The sequence below is a fragment of the Cyrtonyx montezumae genome, unplaced genomic scaffold (genome assembly GCF_038088225.1).
Source record: "Cyrtonyx montezumae isolate F1298 unplaced genomic scaffold, pur_monq_1.0 scaffold_13, whole genome shotgun sequence".
Lineage (NCBI taxonomy): Eukaryota > Metazoa > Chordata > Aves > Galliformes > Odontophoridae > Cyrtonyx > Cyrtonyx montezumae.
Window position 1 is genome coordinate 20,919,220 of NW_027071859.1, and position 26,673 is coordinate 20,945,892.

General features: G+C 35.6%; 1 protein-coding gene across 1 annotated transcript in view; it reads right to left on the reverse strand.

Annotated features, from left to right (window-relative positions):
* Positions 1 to 26,673, reverse strand: part of CSMD1 (CUB and Sushi multiple domains 1) — a 966,006-nt gene that overhangs the window by 747,972 nt on the left and 191,361 nt on the right. Inside the window, exon 2 of the mRNA XM_065730794.1 lies at positions 14,789 to 15,005. Within this exon, the coding sequence (XP_065586866.1) occupies positions 14,789 to 15,005 (217 nt within the window). The remainder of the gene's footprint in view (positions 1 to 14,788; positions 15,006 to 26,673) is intronic.

A 26,673-nucleotide genomic window follows, 5' to 3' on the forward strand; every position in this document is an offset into this window, starting at 1 on the left:
GTCCCTGGGTGCAACCATCCACCCTTAATGAAATTAAAAGCACATACAGATTTTGCCCTTTTGGAATATAGAAAACATTGTCACTCCCAAGACATGGAACTACATTCAGCATTTTGAGAACTTGTTCAGCCTCATTTTTTCTTTACTTCTAATCAGTTCTCTTAAGCAAGACATAGGAAGCACAGCTGACATAGCCGTGGTGGAGGAAATGAGCTACAAAGGTTCATAGATTCTCTTAATTGACCAGATTCCATCTGAGAGAAGGTCCAGCTCTGCTATGAAGTATTTCTCCTGATGGCAACTTGAGCACTGCCAATGCTGAGAGGTAGCAGGACAGAGAACATTTCTCTGACTCAGTAAGGCAATGGAAAAATACTTCCTACTGCCTTCTATGTCTCTTCATCATTCCTATGTGCAAGTCCACATTGTAGCCAGCCCAAATGTCATTGCTGTATCTGTTTGTTTGCTGTGATATAATTTACTCACGGCTCTATATCCATTTTATTGCCTCTTTTTGAAAATCCAACAGATAAAGGTGTTACATAAAAAGTATGTATTTTATTGCCCATAAATGTCACTTTAGTGTTAGTGCAGCTGCCTTCATTGGATATGTTTTTACAATTACAAACAAAAGACTTGATTTACAACACACTAGGCTTCCTTACTGCTGAGCTGTGCATGCTCCACATGTGCTGTCAGCTAGCTTCCCTTGGATTATTGTACTAAGGCTCTATGAATCTTTAAGCATAAATGAAGCTAAGAGATGTTTAGAAAACACAGATTTGTGGACTTATCATTCTGAAAAGATTTTTCTGTAAACAGTACAGGAATATTAACACTCAGGACAGGGGATCTCAGAGCACTTTCAAAAAAGGAAACATTTCCATTCTAAAGATAGGAAAATCCTGTTTAAGTTACAGTGAAATTACTTTACTTGACTGTACTCGGAACATTCTATATTTTTACAGCTTCCAACAAAACACCTCCAAAAACATTATAAACATTCAAGTATTTCCCATGTAAACACATATTGATGAAAACAGTTTTTCACAAACAATAGAACATAGCTCAAGTGGAAATTTTAAAAGTAAGAAAAATCGCTCATGCAAGTGTCAGGCTTCTGAAAACTGGCTGTCCAACTAATGTTTTTACCTCAGTCACACTGAATTCTGATAAAATAGTTGAAATTGTCAATTCTTTGAAGAAATCATTGAGTTAAAATGACCCCACCCAAATCCATTCACTCTACTTTGATTCAAATTCCTGATAAACTAGGATTTTTAGGTATGTGCATTATATAATATACTGGAGACATCCTCTCCACATGCTTTTTCCTAAAATTATACTGTCATATAAATTACTGAAATGTTCAACCAATTATATGATTCTGAATACAAAATTTGATGGAGATAATACAGCAACAACAATTTAATAGAATTTCGGAGGAACATACTATCAGCTCTATCTTGCATTCATAAGCTTGGAAAGACTTTTTCAGACCAGCTGAAGAAAAATCCTCTCACTCCGTGAGTGACAAGATAGAGGATTTCAAGCACAGACAAAGAGAAAATAGTGAAACAGTATTAATAACTTAAAAAATATGTTTTTTTTTAATTACTTCTCCTTTCTGTGCTCTTTATCTTGAAACTATGAAGTTGACAAGCTTTTCCTTTGGCTAAGCCTTTATGAAAAGAGAAAACCTATAATTAATGACTACAGCAACAAAAAAAAAAATAAACAGGAACAAGACTATATTGTGAAAGCAAGCTTGAACAGTCCATAAAATGCTGCCAAATATGCTGAATAGCTTTGAAAATTGGCTTTTGCAAAACATCACTGTGCTCCTTATTACAATGTTAAAAATCAGTGCTTTATTTTAAAATTTAAAACATGTAATTCAATAATTGCATATTTTATTTACCTGAATCTATAGAAAATGCATCTCTTTTTTCTAGATTAATTTTGATTATGTCTTTTGAGATCTGTGGTACAGTGCGGTCTGATGACAAGCACATTATTCTATATTCACTACTCTACATTCCTCTGCTCTTTCTCACCTTAGGACAGAGAAAAGCACAGGGTTTCAGAATCAGCGTTTCAGGAAGTGTAAAAATCTTTGACCATTCAGTCTTTCTATTTTTCTCATGTAAACTTTCTCATGTGTGCTTTTCCATTTCCTCCCAAATGTCGTAATTGGAGTAAACATTTGAAGAAAGATTCTCAAGACCTTCTTCTTCCTTAACACATTATAAGGCAAATTCCACTGAGTTTATTTGCTTTTTGGTTGGTGGATACTAAGCTTCTTGGATTAAAAAAAAAAAGAGCACATATTTCTATAATATTCAGAGTTTCACAAATTCTGTTTGTTTCCACAGAAATGCATTATCTTTCAGCTCTTCTCTAGGTTCACATCTCCTCAATTGCTGATGTTGACAATATAGATGCTTACAATGCCCTCTCAAAAAAAAAAAAAATAAATAAATAAAACTCAGAATAAATGCATGAGGCAAGCTTTATATTGTCAGATGTAGGAAGATAACAGGTGGGGCATCTGAAATAAGATCAGGAAAAAAATAAGATGGATAATACATATAATGGGCCATTTAAGCTCAAAGACGTGCCAAAAACCATTTCTTCATGCAGACATAGAGAGAAAAGCCTCAGGAAACCTTGAATATTAAAAAAAAAAAAAGAAAAGGCCAGATAGAACTGTGAGCCCACTGCAACATACAGCAGTACTGCCAGTCAAGGTGTTCTTTCTGCCTTTTTCATGTCTGTCAGTGCTAACCATGAGATGGCAAAATCAAACGGTGTGAGAGCACACCAAAACTGGAGAAAGTTAAAACTTTTGAGATACAGTTTCCACTCTTGCTACAAGTTTGCATTCACACTTCCATGAAGGGCTCTCAACATCCACTGTCTCAGCCTGTGTAGTACGATTTTTAACTGATACCGTTTTGAAAATTTAATTTGCTAGACAATTGCATGATTTTGCTTTATGTTCACAGAGGTCAGCGTATTCACTACTAGGTCACTGCACATTAAATATTGAGATCAACTGCCTTCATTATAAGCAAAAGATTCATATGTACTGGTCTAAAACATGGTTCTTTTCAACCTAATAGACATTCATTGCTGGAGTGTAATTTTTCTATTTTATATGCAAATAACTTGCTTTTCTTTCCTCACTAGGGAATGCTGAGTTATTCATGGTAATGTATTCTTTCATCATTTTTTTTTTTTTTCCCTTAGTTGCAACCTCTTCCAAGCTTGGAACATCTCACAGCAAGCAAAGAAACTAACATCTTTTTCACACAGCATGACATTAGAGTATTTGGCTAAGGGCCCCATAACACTGAAAAGAAATAAACCAAAAAAAAAAAAATCTTATTCATGATCCCATGTTTCCATGTTACACTCAATTTACTTTCTCATGCTTGAAGCATATAACAGAAATTTTGATGGCTTGGTGTTTTATTTTTATAAGGAAAGTAAGTCTATTCCGTTTCATCCATTTTCCATGATTTCAAGAGGAAAAGAATACATGAAACTAAGGCTGGAGAAGGAGGATTTTTCTTCTCAAATGGCAGACAGAGACTTAAGTTCTATGTGCTGTGGAATATTTATTGAAAGAGTCTACCCTGCAATTTTTTTCCCTCCAAACAACAAACTTATTTTACCACAATGAATATGGTAACCTTTTGCAGTGAATATATTTGAAATCTTAAGGTTACTGTGCAGATTTTCAAGCTTTTTTTTTTTTTACTTCATTAGTTTCAAGAAAAAGCAAAAACAATTATAAATAAAATGATGAACAACATATAAGTGATTGCTATAACATCTGATATGTGTACAATAGCAGGACATATTACTACTTGATTTTACAGTCTTGTGTATTAAATTTTCAATCAAAAGTTATCAATCTAATCAATTCACCTTATTTGCTGTCATATAATAGACTTCGAAAGTCATGATATAAAACCTAATCTGACAAATACAGACTATAAACTATCTTTCGCTATACTGTGGTCTGGCTAACTTGTATGAAGTGATGGCCTCTGTGCCATTTCCTGTTACACTCTGTAATTCAGTTGAATGCGTTTGCCTTCCATATTCAATATCACTCATGAACTCTACTTTATCCCAAACAAAGTCCTGAGAATTTCCAAAAGTAATACCTTGCACTTTACTGAAGCAAAATTCTGTCGATATCATTTTCCATAGTCAGTACTTTTGACATAATAGAAATGAGGAAATATTTACATTTTAAACATTGTTCTGTTTTAAATATTTTAACTATGCCCTATATGACTGCCTTTCATAACACCTTTATAACACTTCAACTCCTCCTACACAAAGTTATACCACTATCAAAGATCTCCACCTCCATCCTAAACTAAATGAATCATTTTTCTAACTTTTGTTGTTATAATCATCTTGTGTTTAATTAAAAAAAGAATTTAAAAAGAAAATTTTATAAATGACTGCCAGATAATCTGTTGAAAAAAACATGCTGCATTTTTAATTGAAAAATGAAATCCACTTTTATGATGGTTAATTCCTAAACTATGAGACAAGAGGATGTCTCTTTTGGTGCCAGGAAATCCCGCTTTCTTGGAAATCTCCTCCTCATTACTTCATCACCACAGAGGGAGCAAGAATCTGTTCTCACTTTCTCAGAAATGCACTGAGGGAAGCTTTCAAAATTATAACACCAAACTGTTATGATTTTTATTTAAGTATAGTAAAATATAATGTCAGTAGTTCAGGATCTTCCTGAGACTTTGTTCCTTAACAAGTTTTGTACTAATCAATTACTAAATGCAAAACTTGCATATCCATCTACTAAGAACACTATTTTCTCAAACAGGAATCCAACAATTGTAAAAATATGGTCAACCATCATTTGATCAACCATCATTTGTTTCTTCTTCATTAAAAATGTTATGAAGCATTTAGATGAGGTGCTAAGGGATTTGATTGAGTAGTTTGGTAATAGTGATAGGAGGATGGTTGGACTAGATGATCTTGTAGGTCCTTTCCAACCTTATGAACCTATGAACCTATGACATGTTGGGGGTGAACATGACATTTAATAATGATGTCTACAATGTCTAGAGACTGCATTTGTTCTTACCTCTTTTGGTAAAAGTGGAAAATGTTTCCAGGAAATGAAATGGAGGAAGCAAACTAACTTAGATGGCTTTGCATTTGACTATTAACTGCAGAACTCACCTTCTTTCTGATAAATTTCCAAGAAAATATAGTATATATCCATGCTGTGTTTGTGGAGGTCTTTCCTGAAGTGCCTCAGAGTGCCTACAGCACAACCTAATTCTTTCCCCGTATATTTATGATTGCCTACTTTACAGCATAAAGAGAAATACATGCTTTGTATTATTTTGAATGTTTGAAGTAGTTGGATGAACTGGATGTAGCAATATGTATAAGAACCTGTGGAAAAAAATCCTCACCCTTTCCAATGTTCTAAGTAAGATATTGATCACAGTCCTCTGTAATGATTGAGGAGAATGAAACATGGGCAAGGTCCAAGAAGAAAAAAGCAGCTTATAATATGCTTCAATGTGTTTCCAAGATCTCCATCGTACAGTTTAGAATAGCAGTACAATGGAGTTTCTTACATAAAGGCTGAGAGTAACAAAATCTAAGTTCTTCACAGTGTCTATTATGTACTGCTGTTGCTTTTTAAAATGAGGAAAACACGAGAAGTTCTCCACACTGATCAGAAGAAAATTTTCTAGAATTTACACAAAATAAAACCTTTATGGTCTATGAAGTGAATATGCATTTCTGTGGTATAATTTATCTCAAGCTAAAAATCATGTGTGACAAAGTAGGTGAATCACTCTCTCAATTGCCTGTTTCTCTGTACTAACTGCAAGGGAAGCTCTAAGTGATGAGGTAAGATGCTCTCTAAGAGTAGACTAAATTCATCTGTTTCTGGGGAAAAAGCATATCGACATGCAGAACAAAGAGTTGGATTTGTGTAGGGTTTACTGCTCCAAAAGTTTGGTGAAATCCTTCGGATACATGTTTCTCAACTTCCAGTGCTCATTTTGGAGCTAGTAATGGGAAATACACATAATGCCTTCAAAAACATTAACTTGTCCCTTCAGCAAGGGACAGGCTGTAAATCAGAGACCACACGCACTCATACACTTACAATAATGCAATATATCTTGAACATAAAGGATTTTTGAGATTATGAGTTTTTGTAGAAAATTACATAATGGAAAAGAGTTTCTCCTCTTCACAAACAAAACTATATAAAAATCAATGTTCCCATTACACGAGGTCTTCCACAGTTTTTCCTAAAAATAATATATGTATATATTGAGACCAATCCTATCACAAATTCTAGAGCTTAGTGGCCACCAGGGCACTTGCTCTGCTAAAGCTCTCACTTTTTCTAAGAAAGGCAGAGGCTATAATCAATCTCGATCGTGTTCTTAGAGAATCCTTAGTGAAACACAGAACCAAATTGCTGCTTATTTCTAATGCCGTAAATAATTATGTACTCAGAGCAGAACAGCTTTAAGAACAGACACTGAGATCCACATGGATTTTACAACCAAGCCCTTCACATGAACTGGGCAATTTGGGATTAAACCTGTGTTTCTGTAGCTCTCAAGGGAGTTCCCCAACCTACCTGATGCTGGCCAATTCTGTTAAGAGATGCATCAAAGTTGAATGTCTTGGTATGAATTCTACATAAAAATTCATTGATCATAAAACTGCTCTGCTACACTGTCTATGGGGACTTCTTAACCTGATTTCTCACCTCCAGAAAGACTGTAAAGAAATGAACAGCTCAGCTTTATATTCTGCAATGGCACATGACAAAAAACAGTTCTGAGATTGCTAGTAGTGGAGAGAAAATTTCTATATTAAATCACATCTTACAGTAAACACATTAGGTATAAATTCATGATTTATATCTTTTGAATATTCTGTTTTTGGTATCCCACACTTTTGCTTCTCAATGCTTGTTATAGTTCTCCCTTCCTCACCTCATGCACATCACATAATGCTCTTCCTGTCCTTTCTGTGAGTCTTAGGAAGGGCTTTTGTTGCTATACAGTGAGACAAATTCCAGGGGCAAGGAAAGAGTGACTGAGAAACTATAATGGACTATTGTCTAATTCATGAATTTAATAATTCTCTTAAGAAATTAAAAACATTACATGGATTATTAAATAGTGTATAGTCATTTGTGTTAACATTCAGCACAATTTTGTTATTTATGGCCTTATTATGCATATTTAGCTCCAGAAGCCTAGTGAACAAGACTGTCAGTAACTAAGACAAACACGCAGTCTAATATTACCATCTGTTACTTTCTCATCCTTGTCATTTTGCTTTTCTCTCTCAATGTTGTACACACCAGGTTCTTCAAAGAGAACCACCGAGCATAAAACTATGTTCTTGGAGTGAAAAATGAGAAAAGGATTTATATATTTTTTTAAATTGTCTTTTTGCTGAAATGCAACAATAAAAAAGAGGTCTGCAGGTGGAAAAGAACACAGATAAATCAATGAAAAGAGCAGACAATCAATAGTACGATGCACTCCATGGGTATCATTTCCTGCCAAATTGATATTGAGCCTATTACTAAAACTTGCCTTTGCTTCCATTATGATCAGTGTTACTCTCATCATATGCTCTCCTCATCAGTTAGCCACGTTTAGATAAATTCATTCAGTTGAATGCAGATAAGCATATGCAATTTCCACTCACATGAAAGTATGAGTGCAGAAATAACCAAGGACTACAGCACTGTTTGTTTTTTTTCCTCCACAAAAGTGTGAAAAACATGACTGTCAAAACTCAGGGTCCTTGATAATGTCAGTAGATGCTCTTTTGAATATGTAAAGGGTGAAAACAGGAAAATTTCTAGTGTAATAACACTAAGAACTGTATATTTTTGACAGAGTTTGTTTACAAATTTTGTTTTACAAATGGAAATGATTGTGACTGGCTAGCAGAGACGATGCTGCACTTCCACTGCAGCAGTTTAAAACAGACTGCACAGTTCACCTCAAATGCCTGAAAAATTGTAATACTATAACTAACCCTATTATCACTACCTCCTGGCCCAGCACGGGGTGGCTCTCTTACCCAAAGACAGACTATGCTCGTACAGTCAGTAATCACAAGACTCAGTTGAGACAGGCAGGTAAATTAACAGATGATAGCAAAGAACATGATTCACAGTTTAACCTAATTACATGCATCAGAAATATGACGAATCAGTTATTACATTTCATAAAGCTTTTTTTTTTTTTTTTTAATTCAATTTGTCACCGAGTTAGCAGATAAAGGATGATTTTCCCCTCCAAAACAAGCAGTCAAAATTTCTTCAGAGGACACATGTTATGTAGGAACTGAAAAGTTACCTATCACAGTTATGTAGAAACTCTGGCAAATCCTGCAACACAGTTGCATAGTGACAATTCTCAAAACGGGCCAGATTTTATTAAGTGGATTTCTTTCTGGGTGAGTAGCATACCTATAAATTCTGTGAAGGCTGTGAATGAGTTTGCAGGCAGGTCATAAACAAACTGATCTCCGACCAAAAACGGTTGTAACGGTCATTACATAGGCTGAATTTAGGGACACTGATCATTAAGGCTTCTGTACTGAATTCCACCAATCCAACTTGCATATTTCAAAATAAAAAGGACCATTTTTGAACAAGATGGGAAACACAGAAAAACAGAGAATGAACTGCTTTATGTACACTGCATGTGTAACATATAATTACATGTACAGAATAAACAGCTCCCTCCACTCTCAAAATCCAAAGCATTTAAGAGTAAAAATTCTTTACACCAACAACAACCAAGTCATCATTTTCTACCATGTTTTCTACTATTTTATCTTCTAGTTGGAAACTTGATTAAAATTTTTGGATTCAGTTTTATCACCAGTTTACCCTGAAGAGAATTTTAAAGGTGCCTCTAACTTTTAAGACCTGTGGCTTCCCCAAACTGTATTTACCTATCTTCTTTATAGTATATAATTTCTCATTTTTAAGGAGTTTTGTGAACACATGTGAATAACATCTTACAATTTATCAATTTATCTTGTATGTAAGCGTCTATGTGAAAAATTGTGGAGTTTCTTCAGAGTTTCAGACACAATCACAGATGTCTCTGATACATCCGCATCCACATTGACAACATACATTTTTCTGGCTTTTTTTGTAGCTTTAAACATTTTTTAACTGATACTCCAAGGTAGTCTCTTAGGTAAAATAATTATCCATAATACAGAACCAAGGAATGTATAGCTGTTTAGCCTAGATCACAAATATGTTTATTTCAAGCTGAAGTAATAATTATTTGTAATATATTTGTATACAATTACAAATAACAAGGGAGGCAATGTGCACCTCTTATCTGAAATTAAAGATCTACTCTAAAACACTGTAATGTGAAATACGTAAAAGCTACTCATAAAGAATAACTCATCTTCCTCAGCAGGTTATAAGATGTCTTTACATGTGCTGAGTAAGGCTTCTTTATTATAAAGGTGCTTATACACCTACTTTTTATTATCCTCTTAAGTCAAGTTTGATTGTTACCATTAAGCAATATGATTTCTTGCATTCTAAAGTTTCTGAAATGAGAGAAATCAGCATTTTGTGGAGTCACCTCCTAACTCTTCCCTTCTAACTTATAGTTGTGAAACACTATAAATGCATTGAATCATGGCTATAATTTACATAACTTTAGTTCAAGAAATAAAGAAGAGGTGAAGAAGGAACGCTTGTAAGTTCTCTGAAGAACCATATACTGTAAACTGTTTAATAAGTAAAATAAATTAAAAAGAAAGTATCTGCCTCAACAGAGGACAAAGAAATTGATCCTAACTACATCTTCATTATGGTGCCACTTTTATTTTTTAAAGAAAAAAATGCTGACAAAAAAAATCACATTAAAAATATTTTGTAACATAAATCCATGGATTTCTCCAATCTATTAAATGAACTAATTCTCTCCCACCCCCTCCCCTCCCCCCCCAAGAAACAGTAGCCCCGTGTGAAAATCCATGTGAAAAGGATTTTCTTAGGTGGGACTTCAAATATTCCATGATTTGGGAGAAAAAAGTATTATTTTATTTTAGTATGTAAGTTTTCCAAAACAATTAACCTGCTTAAGAGTTTGAATTGAGGAGCTAGAAAAATTAGGAATAGGATTCCCGCATTTTAAAAAGTGTTGAAAATAAATTGCCATATTGAACCTGCCACTATTGTACATATTTATTATGTTTCCTTCAGCTGCATGCCCTTCATGCTGTTGGTAGAAAGCTTCTGTCAGCATTTAGCTCATCAGGCATATGGTTTAATTTTTAGGTAGTCCTGCACGGAGCCAGGAGCTGGACTCGATGATCCTTATGGGTCCCTTCCAGCTCAGGATATTCTACGATTCTGTGATAAAAAATGAATCACATTCTAGCCTTCTGGCTAAAATCTGGCTCTTTCTTTCTAATACTAAAACACCTGAGAAAAAAATTCAAGCCAATCTGTAGAAACATAAATGGGAAGGACATTCTGTTACACCTTTACTCTCAGGAATTTGCTAATAAATTTCTCTAGCTATATAATAACAGTTTTATTTTTCTTACAGATCTACAGGATACCAGACTTTTCTGCTGAAATTATTCAATAATATTGCTTTTTCTTGTTTTACCAAATTGAACAATAACTGTTTCTGTTATTTAGTACCTTGATAAAGGAATATTTCAGTTGAAAAAATAAATTTACTCTGTACTGTGGATAGAGGAAATCTGCAATCACCCCTTTAATGTTTCCTTCAGAAATTCACCAGCTCACAGACACACACATCAGATACACAATCAAACAAATGGATAAACCAATTTGCAGGAAATTATGTGCAATATAGAGGTAAAAATAAACAAAAAACCAACTACATTTTCATGGGGAAGTTAAAAAAAAAGAAAGAAACAAGCAATCGTAGCCTGTACAAAGCTCTAGTTGCTGCAGTGTCAGCAGCTCTGTACAGAAGTCGATCACTTTGCATTGTTTACTATTCTCTTGATCCCATAGAGAAGGAAGATGGAAGCCTTCTTTCAAAGAAATGAAAGACAAACATCTGAAATACCAAAACATGCAGGACACGTGATAAATGTTGGTTTAAGATAAATGAAAAAAAAAATTAAAAATTTAATTCAGAATTAGTTCAGAATTTGCATATGGTTTATGGCTTATTGACAAAGGAAAAGCAGATACGGTTTAATTTCTCTTATTTCTGAATGATTCAGGAAAGCAGGAAGAACATATTGCTATTTAGCATATATTGCATACATGCTTCTCAGAAAAATTTTGATAAGCTTTATTTTATAGCATGCTCCATTAGCAACTTCCGTCTTCTACATTACTGCATCATTAAAAGAAAAATCTTTCTTTTAACTAATGTAAGCCATAAAAAGGAGCATCTAATACATTATTACCCAGACTGCAGTACTAAATAATGCATAGGAAGCCTCAGAATGAAGACAAGCAGGAACTTTAAAACCACATTCCAAGTCATATAGATCATGTGCCCAAAATTACTGTTACTAATAGCTGTATACACACACAAACAAAATATTCATGCCTCTACATCTGTGTATTCCTATCAGCGTTTTATAAGTAGCTTTTCTGAATAAGAAAACAGTGACCACAATTCCCTGGAATTCATTTTTGAGCATTTTCCAGGACTTTCTGAAACAGTGAATCGATGAATGGAAAAAGATGATTTCAAAGCATATTCCACATATACTTAAGAATTCCTTACAGGAGATATCAAGTGTGTCATGCTAAAATAATTGATTTGACATATAGAAAAAAGAAAAAAAAAACACATACTCAGATTAATCAGCATTTGTTTCTTTCTAGCTCAGTATGCATTATAACCCTAGAATGACTTTGGAGACTGAGAAAAATACTGAACAGCCAGGTTTGAAATCATGGGCTTGGGGAAGATAACATATCTATGAAAAGTACACAGGTCAACAGCTCAGCTGGGGCAGTTTACTTCTGTGTACACTGAGACTCTCCAGAGCTAGCCTGCATCTCTGTGACTCTATTTCTTATATTCCATTGATAAATTTTTCATTTCTATCTATGAATTTAAACAATCGCACCTGAAGTATAAGGAAGAAAATACCAAAAGAAATACTTGATAGAATATCAGCTGCAATGACCTACTGAGTGGAACCCTCAGTGGAACAAGTTCAAAGGACTACAGCTGAGTAGTAAGGGACTGTGCAGGAGAGTTCCACCCACTCAAATTCTGTTCATTACTTGTTAATTTTGTATAATAAATGACAACTCCTTTGCAAATTAAAATGCACGTTAAGAATACATTCTACATTTTTCTTCAGCTTAATTGCATTTGGCCATATTTTGATATCCCTCTTCATGTGCTGATAATGCGGTACTTAAGTTTTACTAGATTTTTTTTTCTCAGTAATGGAAGACAACTGAGACCTCCATTTTAGTTATTAATATACAGTAAAATTAATAAGCTGTTTTCATCCTTGTTTATGTAGGAAAAACGATGTTACCCTACAAAGTGTTATAATAACAGGTAGCATTAGAGTTAAAATTTCACTTTTCCTCACATACAAACATAAACACATACATCAAAACTTCTACAAACTTTAGGGTAATATAAAAATAAAAGAGTTGTGGCAATCTTTTAATGGACAAATTTCGTGTCCACAGATTATAATAATCACACAATGAAAAAGGGCTAGTTTGCTTTTACCTACAACAATAGGTAGATTTGAAATAGTTAAAGTATTTTTAGTTCCTTAACTGTTGTTTGCATCATTCTTCGTATTACAATCTTACTTCTCAACCTCCTAGTAACAGATCTTACAATACTCTATGATCACTACCATGTATAATTTGTCCCCTTAAATGAGTACATGCTTTACTAATACAATAGCATACGAAGTTCATACATCTCTTACAACTACTTCTCTTTTCTTCCTCCACAACTCTACTTATTCCTTTACATTATCATTTTAATACATTATAAATGTGGTTCTACTTTCTAAGTTTTAAACCATGATATTTAGTGAAAATACCTTGGTGAACAGAAAAAGGTTCTTCTGGCAGCACAGTAACCTAGCTCAATGTACTGTTTTGTTTCATTCCGTTTTTGCTTTAACAGTTACAAAGGCAATACAAAATCTGTGATGAATATTACTCAAACAGTATAATTTGTGAAAGCTACACAATTAAACAACTATTTTTAAGGAAAATCTCAACTTTCTGTATGCTAGCTAAAAAATATAATCATCCAAAATCTAGCAGAGTATTTCCACCTATCTGAAACCAATAATAACACGCATACTCTAAAGGGCAAGTTCCAAGAAGCACTCTTGCACTTGAACATTGTCAGCTAAAATGCAAGACTGTAATTTTCCAATATCTGCTGAGTGAATTCTCTCAAAATGTGCAGTTGTGGAAAGTTGTTTTTTGCAACTAAGCTGAGGAAAATTTAAGTCACAGAGCACAAGTTATGCCGATAATAACTTGTCATTCACATAGTACATTTTTAACATTAGTCGTCTTCTTCTACATCCATAACCACAAAAAATCAATTAGCACTGTTCCTTTAAACAATTTTCTATTAAGAGTAAAAGCATCAAGCATGTTAACTACTGATAATAGAAGCATTTGACCTAAACAGATGTGTTCTCTGTATATAGGTGATACAAGTACTAAAAGTCAGTAAGGACAGGAAATGAAGTACTTATACTGTACAGTAAAGCATGGGTAGCTGAATAGTACCCTCCACCATTTTCAAAATTTTTTCCAGTGAGTCAGTAATCAATCAGAACATTGGTTGTTGTTTTTTTTTTTTTTTCAGAAATACATGATGATACTAAGTAAAATGCAGAACACATTGGTGATGTTCCAACATTTGTTTTAGCAGTGTAATATAAATCAGCAGAATGCAAAAGAGCAATCAGAAAACAGAACTGACAGTAGTGCTTTACAGTACTTCATAAATCTCACGCCTGAAGAGAGTATGACAAAACAGCACCAACAGCAACGCTGATTTTTAATCACCACTGTCTAGATCCAGCAAACGGTTGATGAAACACAAGTCATATGCCACAGAATTTAATGCTCCAAAACCTGAAGTTGTATTCTTGAAAAGCTTCAAGATCAAAAAAAGATCTCTAAGTCATCCTTCTAATTTCAGTAGTACTAAGAGATATAAGGCACCATCATTTCTGACCTTTAGAGGTCCCTAATTGTTTAAAAATTGTATACACATGTAGACACAAAAGAATCTCAATTTTGGCAGAGTCAACAAATTCTCAGCTCAACTCCTAGGTATCTGCAAGAACTTCATAGGGTATTTCCAGAGGCTGCCTAGCACCCACTGCCTCCCAAAGGCTACTACTATACCATCCACCACTTTGCCTACACCACATTCAGTGGGACACTTTTAGCAGCATATAGCATCTGCTTCAAATATTGTAGGCACAGTATCACAGAACTATGATCTCAACAGGAGTTTTTTATAGGAATGGGGACAGGTGCCTCCAGGGGAGGGTCCCTGTGCCAAATCTGGATTCCATCATGGGGACAGATTAAAAAAAAAAACACATCAGAACAGGATTTTCCTGCTCTCAGGGCTTTTACCAGAACTAACTTTGAACTGCACAAATCTGAATGCGACATACAATCAGAGAATGAGAGAAGGAGAAACAAATGAAGGATAAGAAAGTACTTTACCTCACTTTTAAATTGCCTTGCTGTGGCTGTCCATCATAAATTGACAGTATATCAAAATCTTCCTCGAGGGCAAAAGTATGAAATGACAATTGTATCCTGTTCCGTTCTCCTGTGATAATGATCCATGTGCAGTTGGCATAATTTGGATAACCATGAGGAAATCCAGGGCTTTCAATAGTACCATTCGGACCCTGTACCAAACCTCCACAGTTTTGACCTGAAGAGGAAAGCAAAACAATTATTTTAATATTTTTTTTTCCTCCCAAAGTACATATTGTTACATTTTTAACTATATGAAAACTTAATGTTACAGTATTTTTTTCTGAATTCCAAAAATGATGTAAAAATCACATTTATACCACTCTTCTCTCCGAATGCAAAACACCATCATTGGCTATTTTCAGATACCTACCTTCTTTTTATGCAATTAATCATTATTTGAGGTTATGTAGCATTAATAATGTGTGACATATTCATCCAAATGGGAAAATTAAGCATTAGTCTTGATGCCACAAATTCAACAGTTGGACAGTTTTAATGCTAGAGAGGATTCAGAGATTTTTCAGTGGCATCCACTTACAATTTTTTAAAATATAAATATATAATATTCATATACAATTGTGTTTACATACAGATTTTATAATATATAAAGGTATAAGGTTTTTTGCAGATCTGAAACACTTTTCAAAATCAAAACCAAAATGAAAACTTGTTTATTATGCATTCTGTTGCAACCAAGAATAATACTGTCACACTTAGGAAATAAGGCAGATTTCTATAATATAGAATCATAGAATTATAGGGGTTGGAAGGGACCTCTAGAGATCATCGAGCCCAACCCCACTGCCAAAGCAGGTTCCCTACACCAGGTCGCACAGGTAGGCGTCCAGGCGGGTCCTGAATATCTCCAGAGAAGGAGACCCCACAATCCCCCTGTGCAGCTGTGCCAGTGCTCCGTCACCCTCACTGTAAAGAAGTTCTTGCACACATTCGTGTGGAACCTCCTGTATTGCAGTTTCTGTTTGTTTCCCCTTGTCCTGTCTCCACACACTGCTGAAAAGAGTCTGGCCTCACCACTTTGTCCCATAATAATATCTTTACCACTCTGTCTTGTGATCAGGAAAGTGTGAAGTTTGTTTGTAGGAGTCTAGAATAATAGCATTAAGGATTTACTCATCAGGTATTTCCTTCTGTCCAGTTTGTACATTCTACATACTCTGTGAGGCTATAGTAGCTCACTGATAGGAAGCCTTCAGCAAGAAATGTTCATTCACTGTCCAGACTCACTAATTTTCTACTTATTTTTGTACTGGCCCTGATATGGAGAGACGTAGTAATGAAATATTTGAGGAGCTAAAAGTTTAAGGACATTCTACACCCTGTAAAGCTTGGATTATTATACGAATTTTAAGCACTTCAGAACAAGTTTAATCCCAGCATTTATTGTTATACCTAAACTAGGAAAGTATTTCAGGCTGCAATTTTATTTTTAACTTCACAGTAGTAGGATTCTGAGACTGAATCTTTCTGAGCAGTGCTGTCAAATGCTTGTGGGAGGTTTTCAAATCTTAATAAAATTGATCTAATAAAAGGGATTCACCGTTAAAACTAAAGAACTAATATGTAATCATTACAAAATTCAAATCTAACAGAAACACTAATGAATAGATAAGAAGGCTGTAGGGATTCAGCAGGTCTTTAAAATAAAAATCCTCACTAATATATCTATCTGTTGATTCATATTGTTTTAATAAAACACTGATATCATTAAATGTTCCTGGAGAAGGAACATATTACACCATGAACAAACTATGAACCTTTCAGCTCTGCACCGTTCATTGTAATTCATCAGTATCCTTGCAGATTCTTGGCATTGTATTTCTCTTCCTACAGCCACAGCAGAAATGTCATACAAATGTCAGGGAGCTATTTTGAATAACTTAATTACCACAGAAATAATTTTTCTGAAAACAAAAAAAGGAAAATTATAGTGACCACCCACTACTCTAACACTGTAATAAGCTACTTAAAGTCACCAAAATCCACAAATTAATTAGTGTAAATCAAATCAAGTCTCTCCAGTAAGTCATGCCTCTTTCCTATTGTGCTGGCATGAAAGAGTTGATTTGAAAGAGGAGATCAAGCGTAGATCAAGTGTGAGTTAGAAATATGTCTAAACATCACCAGAGACCAAATCCCCCTTTAGGAGCAGAAATTGCATGAATAATCTTATGAATAACGTTAGCTACATTTTGGACTTCCAACTAGACAAACAAATTACCTTCTCAGTCTTTTAGGAAACACTGAAGGAAGAACAGTGGGATTGCTGAGGCTAGCAAGTAAGTCCTTCCACCCAGAAAATGGCCCCAGTCCTACAGCCCCCTTCAGTGATTCTTCCTCTCAACTGTGCCCTCTACTCACACTGCACCTCAGAAGCCCCACCAAGCCATCTCTTTTCCACCTCTCAACATATTTTAACAACTCTAATAGCCCACATTTTACCACTACAATAATAATTTTCATTCAATTTGGAAGAAAGAAACAATCACTTTACATTACTGAAAAGTCCCCAGAAGGGTAAGAAAATGAGAATTTGAGAATAGGAACTATGAGGAAAGAAACTAGAGCAGGAACAATGGATAAAGAAGGTAGAATCCTTACTGAATATATTTATTTTAATACTGTGTAAGTGGAATTCAAATTCTATAGTTCATACCAATATTTTCCCACACTTTCAGTTTTATTCCAAAAGGCCTTTTTTGACTCCTTACTGTATCATCAAGTTATTGCACATTATTCTCTTGCAAAATAAACTAATGATAAATGAGATAGCCAATATTTTATCTCTTTTTAACTTAGTATTTCTAGCCCTTTCTTTCTCCAGTTTGCTCTTCCTCTCTTCTATATATATGTATATAAATTCACTGCCTAGCACGAAGCACAAAGCAAGAGAGAGTAAAGAAATATTTTTCTGTGCTATTTAGATTTGCTCTTAATTTTAATGTCCACATATGTATGCATTTATCTAGTGTTCCATCAATTAATGTCCACATATGTATGCATTTATCTAGTGTTCCATCAAAATAAATATAAATCAGTGAATAGAAATTCTAAATACATTTAATACATGGTCAGCTCCTAGCAATCTCACTGCTGCAACCTAGAAACCGCTAAGAGGGTTTCTTTCCAGAATTTAGCAATACTCAAAGAGACTACAAGAAATGTGGAATCTGAGAAAACTGGCATCCTTTCAGGTCCCTGCCTGGTTAGGACTCAAAGCGTGTTAACAGAAGGATATTGGGAAAGGAAAGGATCATCTGCTACTGGTATAATACCTATTTTGTCAATAAATGTAAGTCTAAATCCTCTAGAACTGTCAAATGTTATACCTCTGCCAAGGAGTAAATGCAGCATCAAATCGCTTAAAATCCAAAAGTGAGATTCAGTAGGAGGATATACTTGGAGAGTAGGAATGCAGACACTTACATGTGACAGGCAGCAGCAAATTAGATATGAGTTGGCAATGACATATCACGCAAAAAAATGCAGTTCCTAGCTGCAGAGACACCACAGACCAGTAGTAGGATACTGATAAGAGTAATTATGATTTTGTTTCTTGTAGGTGCCTTAATAGCACATCACACCCACAAATCCCAGGGAATTCAGAAACAAAGAAAAAGAGAAATTAAATTGAACATACTGACAAAAAATATTAAAAGAATACTCATATTAGCAGAGTTCTGCCAGGCTGAACGTAAGCACAAAAGAAAATGTATGCTGAATACAAGCAAATACTCCTTAAAAAAGAATCTACTCATGCAATTCACTTTATCTCAGGAAAGTTTTGTTTGTTTGTTATAACAAAATCTCCAGTTCTTCTATATTTTGAACCACCTCAGCAAGACTCACTTACAGGCTCCTTGTTCCAGCTGTATTCAAAAGGTGAACAGCATTTCATTTTACTACGTTGCTCGGTAATGATCTCAGATACTCGAGTTGTGTTTCCAGGTAAGCCTTCAGAGGGCCCAGCAGCCCGTAAATCTTACCAGGATCTCACTGATACATGTGCCTTCACTTAGCTTGCTTTAGGATTAGCTCCCCCTGGCAATCTGTATAAAACAGCATTAATCACTTCCTCTGAATATATAGCAGCAAGAGACCCTGAGTCCATCCTCTCTTTTTTCTCCTTATTTGGGAGATCTTAATAATAAGACTTATTTTATATTCTCTCTCCTGATCAGAAAGTTCCAAACTTTCACACACACAGACAGTCTCATGTTTGCAATTATGATTCCTCTAACTCACATATGAACACATTTGCAGGAATTTTGCTGTTTCAAATAAGTACTAGCCAAAACTTACATGACTTTGAGTAAAGTTCATGATAGTAATAGTTCCGCAAATAAGTCTTTTAATAAGAAAGGGAGAAAAAAAGAGTACCCAATCTAGTGAAAAAACATTATGCAAGCGTAATGTAGGAGAAAATCTATTTTTATTTTACAAGTAACTACAGAATTAAACTGTTGTGGACATTAATTCATAGTTCAGTCTTGCCACAACTTGTTTTAAACCTCACTGAAAAATAATTTGAGAATCTTACTCCAAATTCATGTAGGATTTATTTTTCCTGAATTAAGTAATTGAGCTAAGTTGCTGACTATGATAACCTGCAGATTGATAAAACTGATTGCTACTTATTTTCAGTGGTACAGTATTTCAATATTAAAAAAGAAATGACTGAAAGCTCTTCTCTCTGCCCTCTTTGCTTTCTCCATAGGCACAGGCACTGTCCCAACACGCAGCCCTCTATGTACACCCGCCTTGTTGAGCCAACAATGCCTTGAGACTGGGCATTGGGTTGAGGGGATTGCTCTGGCCTTGCTGCAGGTCTGTCACCAGCCCAGGCTGCACCCATGTTGCCCTGGAGGCTACACCTCCAGTTTGATAGCAGTGCCAGCTGGATACCAGCTTCGCAAGGCAGCAACTTGCTGCCATCAAATGGATCAGCAGAGCAGCAGATAGGTGTGAGACATCAGTAGGTGGATGCACACTTAATTGCTTTTCTCCTCCTGCCTTTTCTTTTTTCTTTTGCATTTTCATATTCAGCCTTTTTGTTTTCTACTCTGTCTTCCCCTGTAAGCCCCTGCTATTTCCCAGCCTGACACTGAGGCTCTACAGCCCCTATCAAAGACCTCATTCTGTACTGTGTCCTTCTCCATTAGCAATTTCCACCATTAGTGTACCCTGAAGCTATCTACTGAAAGTGTTATTGCCCAATAAAATTGTTACTTCCTAAATTAACTTCAGTCCAGAACAGAAATGTCAAATGGCCAGAGACACATAAGCACTATTTTTTGAGGACTGTTCCAAACAGCATTTGGCTACTTCAAGTATCCTTTAACCATTAATTGTTAAGTAGCTCCCACAACACCATTAAAATACACTTTCTGAGGAACCTATAAAATCAGAAAGCACCAAGTTCTTTATAACTTAGGCATCGCTGAAGATTTATTTGTAATGACAAGCTACCATCTTTGCTGGCAGAACTGAAATATCCCCAGCCAGCAGTGACGGAATGAGGAGCTTACAGAGCACCCTCCTGCTTCATGTCAGCTTCTCCTTGCTGGTTATCTGCCAACTCTCAAGGCCAGGAAGAGCTGATTCTGCAAAGCTTCAACATCACAAATACTTAAATTCATTTAAGATGATCTCCAGCCAATGTGAAATGAGTAAATTTTACTTAAAATAAGTAAAAACAAGCTTATTGCTTGTCTACGGTACAGTTATATGATGAACATCTCATCCTTGTACCCACAAAGGAGCACAAATAGAGGACAACAGGTGGGGGAGCCCAAACACACTGCAGGTCCACCTCCACGTACCCAGCATAGCACAGGTGACCCAGGGCAGATAGGAGACTGAGTAAAGGATGCAGAGTAAGGGACACCCTTGGGTGTCCCAAGGTCCACCCAGCACCACACCAAGAAACTTATCCCCAGTGTTCTGACATGAAACCCACCAGAATGCGGCAACAGGAACATCTTTCCAAAATACCTTTAGATTTAGGTGGAGGTCATTGTCTATGAACACATTACAGAACGCAGGCAAAGAGCATTTTGGCACTGTGTCACTTACTATGGGTTATTTAGAGGATAAACCAACACACACACACACACAAAAAAGGATTTTGATCATTTTTTAGTATGTATGAATGAGCGTTTGAGCATTCACAAAGATGCAGACAGGCAAGACAATAAACAAGAGACCTGGGGGAAGCACACCACTGGGAAAGACTGTGGGGCCTGGAGGTATGAAGGGGCAAGAGCTATATTTGTGTACCCTCATCCATGACACCACAGGGGTATGGCTACTAGAGAACCAAGAGAGACCTGCCTACCTCTGTATTTGTGTGTGAGCACATATAACCGGATGTAGGTGTGACTACCAGCAACTGGAGTAAGGCTGTGCCCTTGGGCTCATATGCCTATAGCTGACAGCTATTGGAGAAAATGGGACTCAAGACCAACTGCCAGGGAGAACCACAGTATAGGTATGTCTGTACACTTACTACTAACAGACTTTCATCTGAACTGCACAGAGAAAAAAGGATGATGCCACTGGTGTTGTCCAAGTTCACACGAGTGCTGACTACGTCTGGGTCATTCTTTCTGAATGTTAAACCTATATGCAGTGATGCACGCATGTGCTTTGTGGGTATGAAGTCTGCCAGGAGTAACTACTTGCCACTGCCTAGATGTAGAGCACAAGCTACAGCAGCATTGTCTCTTTCAGTTGCCAGATTCAGCCCTTCCTAGAACAATCAGTTGCTTCTGCATCACTAAGTGTTCTGGAGTTGAGTAGCTAAAACTTAAAATAAAATAAAACAACAGCAGATATGTTCTTTATAACAGACCATTTCAATCCTACAATTTTTGACTGTGCCTAGTCTAACACCTTCATTGGGTCCATCTTATGTGAGATGAACAGTCAGTACATGTTAAAATGGACGCAGTAATGAAATTCTGATACAAGCATTCATAAAGTGAATGCAACTTCATCAGTCTATAAAACATTTTATATTTGGACCTTATACTTGTAGCCACATGATATATACACACTGTGTTGATTAAACAGAAATGCTATTCTTCTCAGAGTCTCAGATCAGTATTCTGAGAGTCAGGCAAGAGCTATGTGCACAATTATTTCCTATGTACATTTAAGCCTTAATCCAGCATCCAACTGAAATTAAATCATTGTGAAGGTTAAAGACAAATATTACTGTTCAGCAAGAAATTCTCAAATCTGGCCATAATGGTAGCTTTGCAGTGTAACAGAGCAAAACATCTTAATTGATGGTATGTGGAAGTTTTTCTCTATTTTAATGAAGTTCTCAACACTGAAATGTATATTATACATCAGTTTGATTAGGTTGCCATTACAAATAAAGAAAAAGATATTTCATGTTCCCTTTTCAATACAGAAACGTGCAAAAGACCAATAAATCAGTATTCAAATGAGTTAATGTGGAAACAAAATGTGGCAAAACATGTTTCTCCACAGGAAATCATTTTTGGAAGGATTTTTAATGCTTTTCTAAAGAAAAATCCTGTCTACAACACCATCATTTAAGTGCAAAAAAAAATGAAAATACTATAATTGCTTTCTCAAGGCTACAGTTTAGCAATCCTTCCTTCTGACAAAGCAGTAAGTACATAGTTAAAAGAAACTAGATTATATGTAGGTATAGACAGAGTTCTCCAAACTCTGTTTTTTCTTTGCATTTACTGCAACTGCATACAAGATCCATCAAAATGAAGGAAAACAAATGCATTAAAAAGGAAGGAAAACTATTTAAGTTGTATATCAGATATGAAACACCTACAATGTCGTGTTGTGAAAAGTTTTTTCAGAGAGCCTAGGATCTTACATTATAAAGTTCTATTCTAAAGACAGATTAAGAGCCCTTTAAAACAACACTAATCTTCATAGTTGCAAACTCACTCTGCAGATGGAGATCACTGAGGATACAGTTAATTTTATTACTTTGCTTACTTTTCTAAGATAACGTAAAATAAGTTGAGGCTTTAGGTGTACAGTTACAGGTGCTTAGCAACAGCTACTGAAGTGAGACAGAAATGCAAAGGTAAAGAGCTGATCTCACTGTGAAATAAGGAGGTAATAATCACAATTCTTTTCTGAGCTTCACTAAACTAAGAGCAACTCAGTTTTAAGCAAGCTACTCAGAGAAGAGAAGTATCTTGGTAGGACTTCATTTCGCTTCAGCCAGACTTCTGCAACACAGACGATAACTGCCTGTACTAAATCTGATTGCTTCACTCTTGTCACTTTCATTTTTTATTGATGCCACTTCTCCCAGATCACTTTGCTGAGAGCCCAGCTCACATATCAGGATCTTAGAACAGGTTTTTTACTACAATCTATTACAATCTATGTCACTGGATGCCTAAATCACGAGGCTGGGAACTGTAAAGTAGTTCAAGCGGTCTGGTTCTATATTTGAAAAGTATATTGTCAAGAAGCCCAGTTCTGAAAACTGGGAAAATCCATACGTCTCATTAGAACTACTGCATGAGAATCATCTGCTTTCTCTTCTTTTCTCCTGCCTGTTACTACTTTCTTCATCATTTCTCTTATCCTGCATTCTTTCTAGCATTTTTCTCCACTTAGACTGGATCCAACTACAGAAAAGGTTTCAAATTTGTTCATTTATGCTTCTTTAATTCATTCTTCACTTTTAAAGCAGAACCTCTTAGTTTAGTGTTCTTTAATTATCAGTGAAGAGTCAAATGGTATCAACTGAAAAAGACAAATACAACCTTCCAAGTTAGACTGCTATGTCACATTTGAGGAAAGAAAAAGCAGTAATAAATTCTTCTGCAATTACTCAGTAATCTCATTTTAAAATGCAGAAGAGTTAGTTTTAGGACTTGATGTAGAAAGATAAGATGATATCACATTAGAGATCTAGACAGGCTCAAGCAATGGCCCAAGAGAAAGAACATCATAAGATTCAACAAAGGTCTTGCACCTGTCTCTCAGTAACCCCCACTACCAATACAAGCACACAATCATGAATCACATTATTAAATAACAATGAATAAAACTGACTATTCTTTCTGAAAAATGAACTCTTCTACATGTTGGATACTAGGGACTGCATGAATAAACCAGTCTCCATATTGGCCTTTACCTGGTAACATTTTTTGAGCTCCCCTAGAACATCTTCCCTTTAATATTCACACTGAAGCATTCTTTAAATATTTCCACTGAGCAAGACTTTTACTCAAGCAGAGACACTAATAACCTTAAAGTTGTAATGAATTTTCATAAGGCACAAAGGAAAGAAGAGAGTTACTTCTTAGATGAAGTTTCATGTATTAATCACTTTTTATAATCTCCTCAGACATTAATTTTCAGATATGCTAAAATATTTGTGACAGCAACATGAGATCTTCAATCTCTTATATGCACCGTAAATACAGAGCTAAATTCTGTCCTCTCAGCATAATCTTTGAAAACAAAATGTTCTGTGGTTTGATATACTGCATCTTATTTTTGCACAAAATTGAGATAATTGGGCTTACCATGTGGATTCTTACACATTTCTGGTATCAGTACAGTCTACATAATATTCAAAAGGATTGGCACTATATTCTGTCCTAGTCAGAATATGGGAATTATTACACTATGCAATGTATGTACAATGCACATGAAAGAAGAATTTTACCAAAAAAAAAAAAATCTAAACAGAGCAAACTATATTATTTCACAAAATCATAGAATCACCAAGGTTGGAAAACATCTGCAAGATTATTCAGTCTAATCATCTACCTGCCACCAATATTTCCCACTAAAACATGTCTCTCAGTACAACATCTAGATGTTTCTTCAACACCTCCAGAGGGATGGTGACTCCATCACATCCCTGGGCGCCTCATCCCAGCAACTGACCACTCTTTCAGAGCAGTATTTCCTAACATCCAGCCTGAATCTGCCCTGTCACAACTTGAGCCCATTCCCTTTAGTCCTATCACCAGCAACATGGAGAAGAGGGCAAACTCCACCTCACAACGATCTCACCTTGGGCAGTTGCAGAGAGCAGTAAGGTCTCCCCTGAACTTTCTTTTCCCCCAGACTAAACAATCCCACTTCCCACAGCTGCTCCTCATAAGACTTGTGCTTCAGACCCCATGCCCTAGCTTCATCGCCCTTCTCAGAACCTGCCCCAAGGCCATTAGATAAATTATGTATAATTAAAACATAGTGAGCATGACAGTATGTGCACGTGTAAAATATGCTTCTCTATCTTTGATGTTAATAAATTTACAAACATTTATAAAAAAATTAACAAGCTATGACATTTTAGTTTTTAACATTACCGGAGTGGGAGTGACACAACAGACACAAATTCCCTGGTGCTTGTGAAGTACAGGTACCTGAAACATGGAGGGTTGGAGCTGAAATGTGTTCTAATAATCTTAACAACACGGAATTTAGTACCATATCTTTCGTATCTTGCAGAGTTATTGCATACTGCTGAAGTTTAACTGAGGGGCTGGAATGGATGGTGATGAACCTAAGACATGATGTCAATAGCTGACATACATCAGTATTCAAAACTGAGTAGCTAAACACTGTCTTGTAGTATCAATAATAAACAAAACTGCATGTAAAATTGTAGGTGTATCATGATTTTATGAATTTTGTTATTGGTATTCCACATCATAACATCACACGAGACACTTGGAGTTAAAGAGTTAATGCCTTAGTTCCATGGACCAACGAATTTCTAGGTACCTGTCTCTCAGAAGAGAACTACATACCCCAGAGGACTTTGCATTCCCGTTTTCCACCCAGATAGAAAGATAAAACTGCATGCAAATCCTGAGACTTCCTCTTTTGCTTTTCACCTCAAGCAGTGGAAATTCCTTAGCCATCTCATCTTCAGCTTTAGCATAGGGCCTTTAGATTTTGGACATTCTCTCCCATTTTATTTCACTTATTAGCATCAATTCCAATTATATTGAATTATACTTTATTATTCTGTATTCTGATGTCTTATCTAGTAAATTCGTTTTCCTACTCAGATTGTCGCCACTGTTTTGTTTTTAGGCCCATCTCCCTACCCTCCCCCTTTTCCCCCTTCCCTATTCCCAGGGCGTGGGTCCACAGGTCCCCCATCCAATTAGACAAAGAACTGGGCTGAACCAGCTCACAAACTGTTGACAAGGCGTGATTCAGCATTGTTCTGAATCCTATGGCTTTATCTACACTGATAAAACACATTCTGATTTGGTGCCCTCAGCTCATACTGGAGTCAATTACTAGAAAGATTTACATATCTTTCTCTACATAAGCCTGAGTTTTATTTCTCCCATTCTAAATATATTTCAGTTGTATTTCTTCTGCTGCGCACATCTTGAAAAATAATTTATAAACAATGGCACATAATATTGTGAACTGTGATAGAAAAAGTGACGTTTCTGTTTGCTTTAAGCTGAAGCTGATTAGGATAATGCTAAAGAGTGTTATCTATTTGCATATCTATGGTATATCATCATAAGGATATATATATCTGATTACTAATTAAAGAGCACATGTACATGATTAAGTTACAGAAATAAAATGAATTCAAATAAATTAAGAAACTTAAATGATATTACAAATCAGAACTGTAAAAGATGCTAAGACTCTGTTATTATCCTCTCTTAGAGAAATGAATTCTCCTAACCATGCAACACTTCATGAGATACTGTATTTTGTAGAGACGGTTTGCTTGTACTATATAATTGTTTCTTGTAGAAGTAAGATGGATGTTATTTTCAAATACTAAATTGAAAAACGACCCAAACATTCAGCTATTT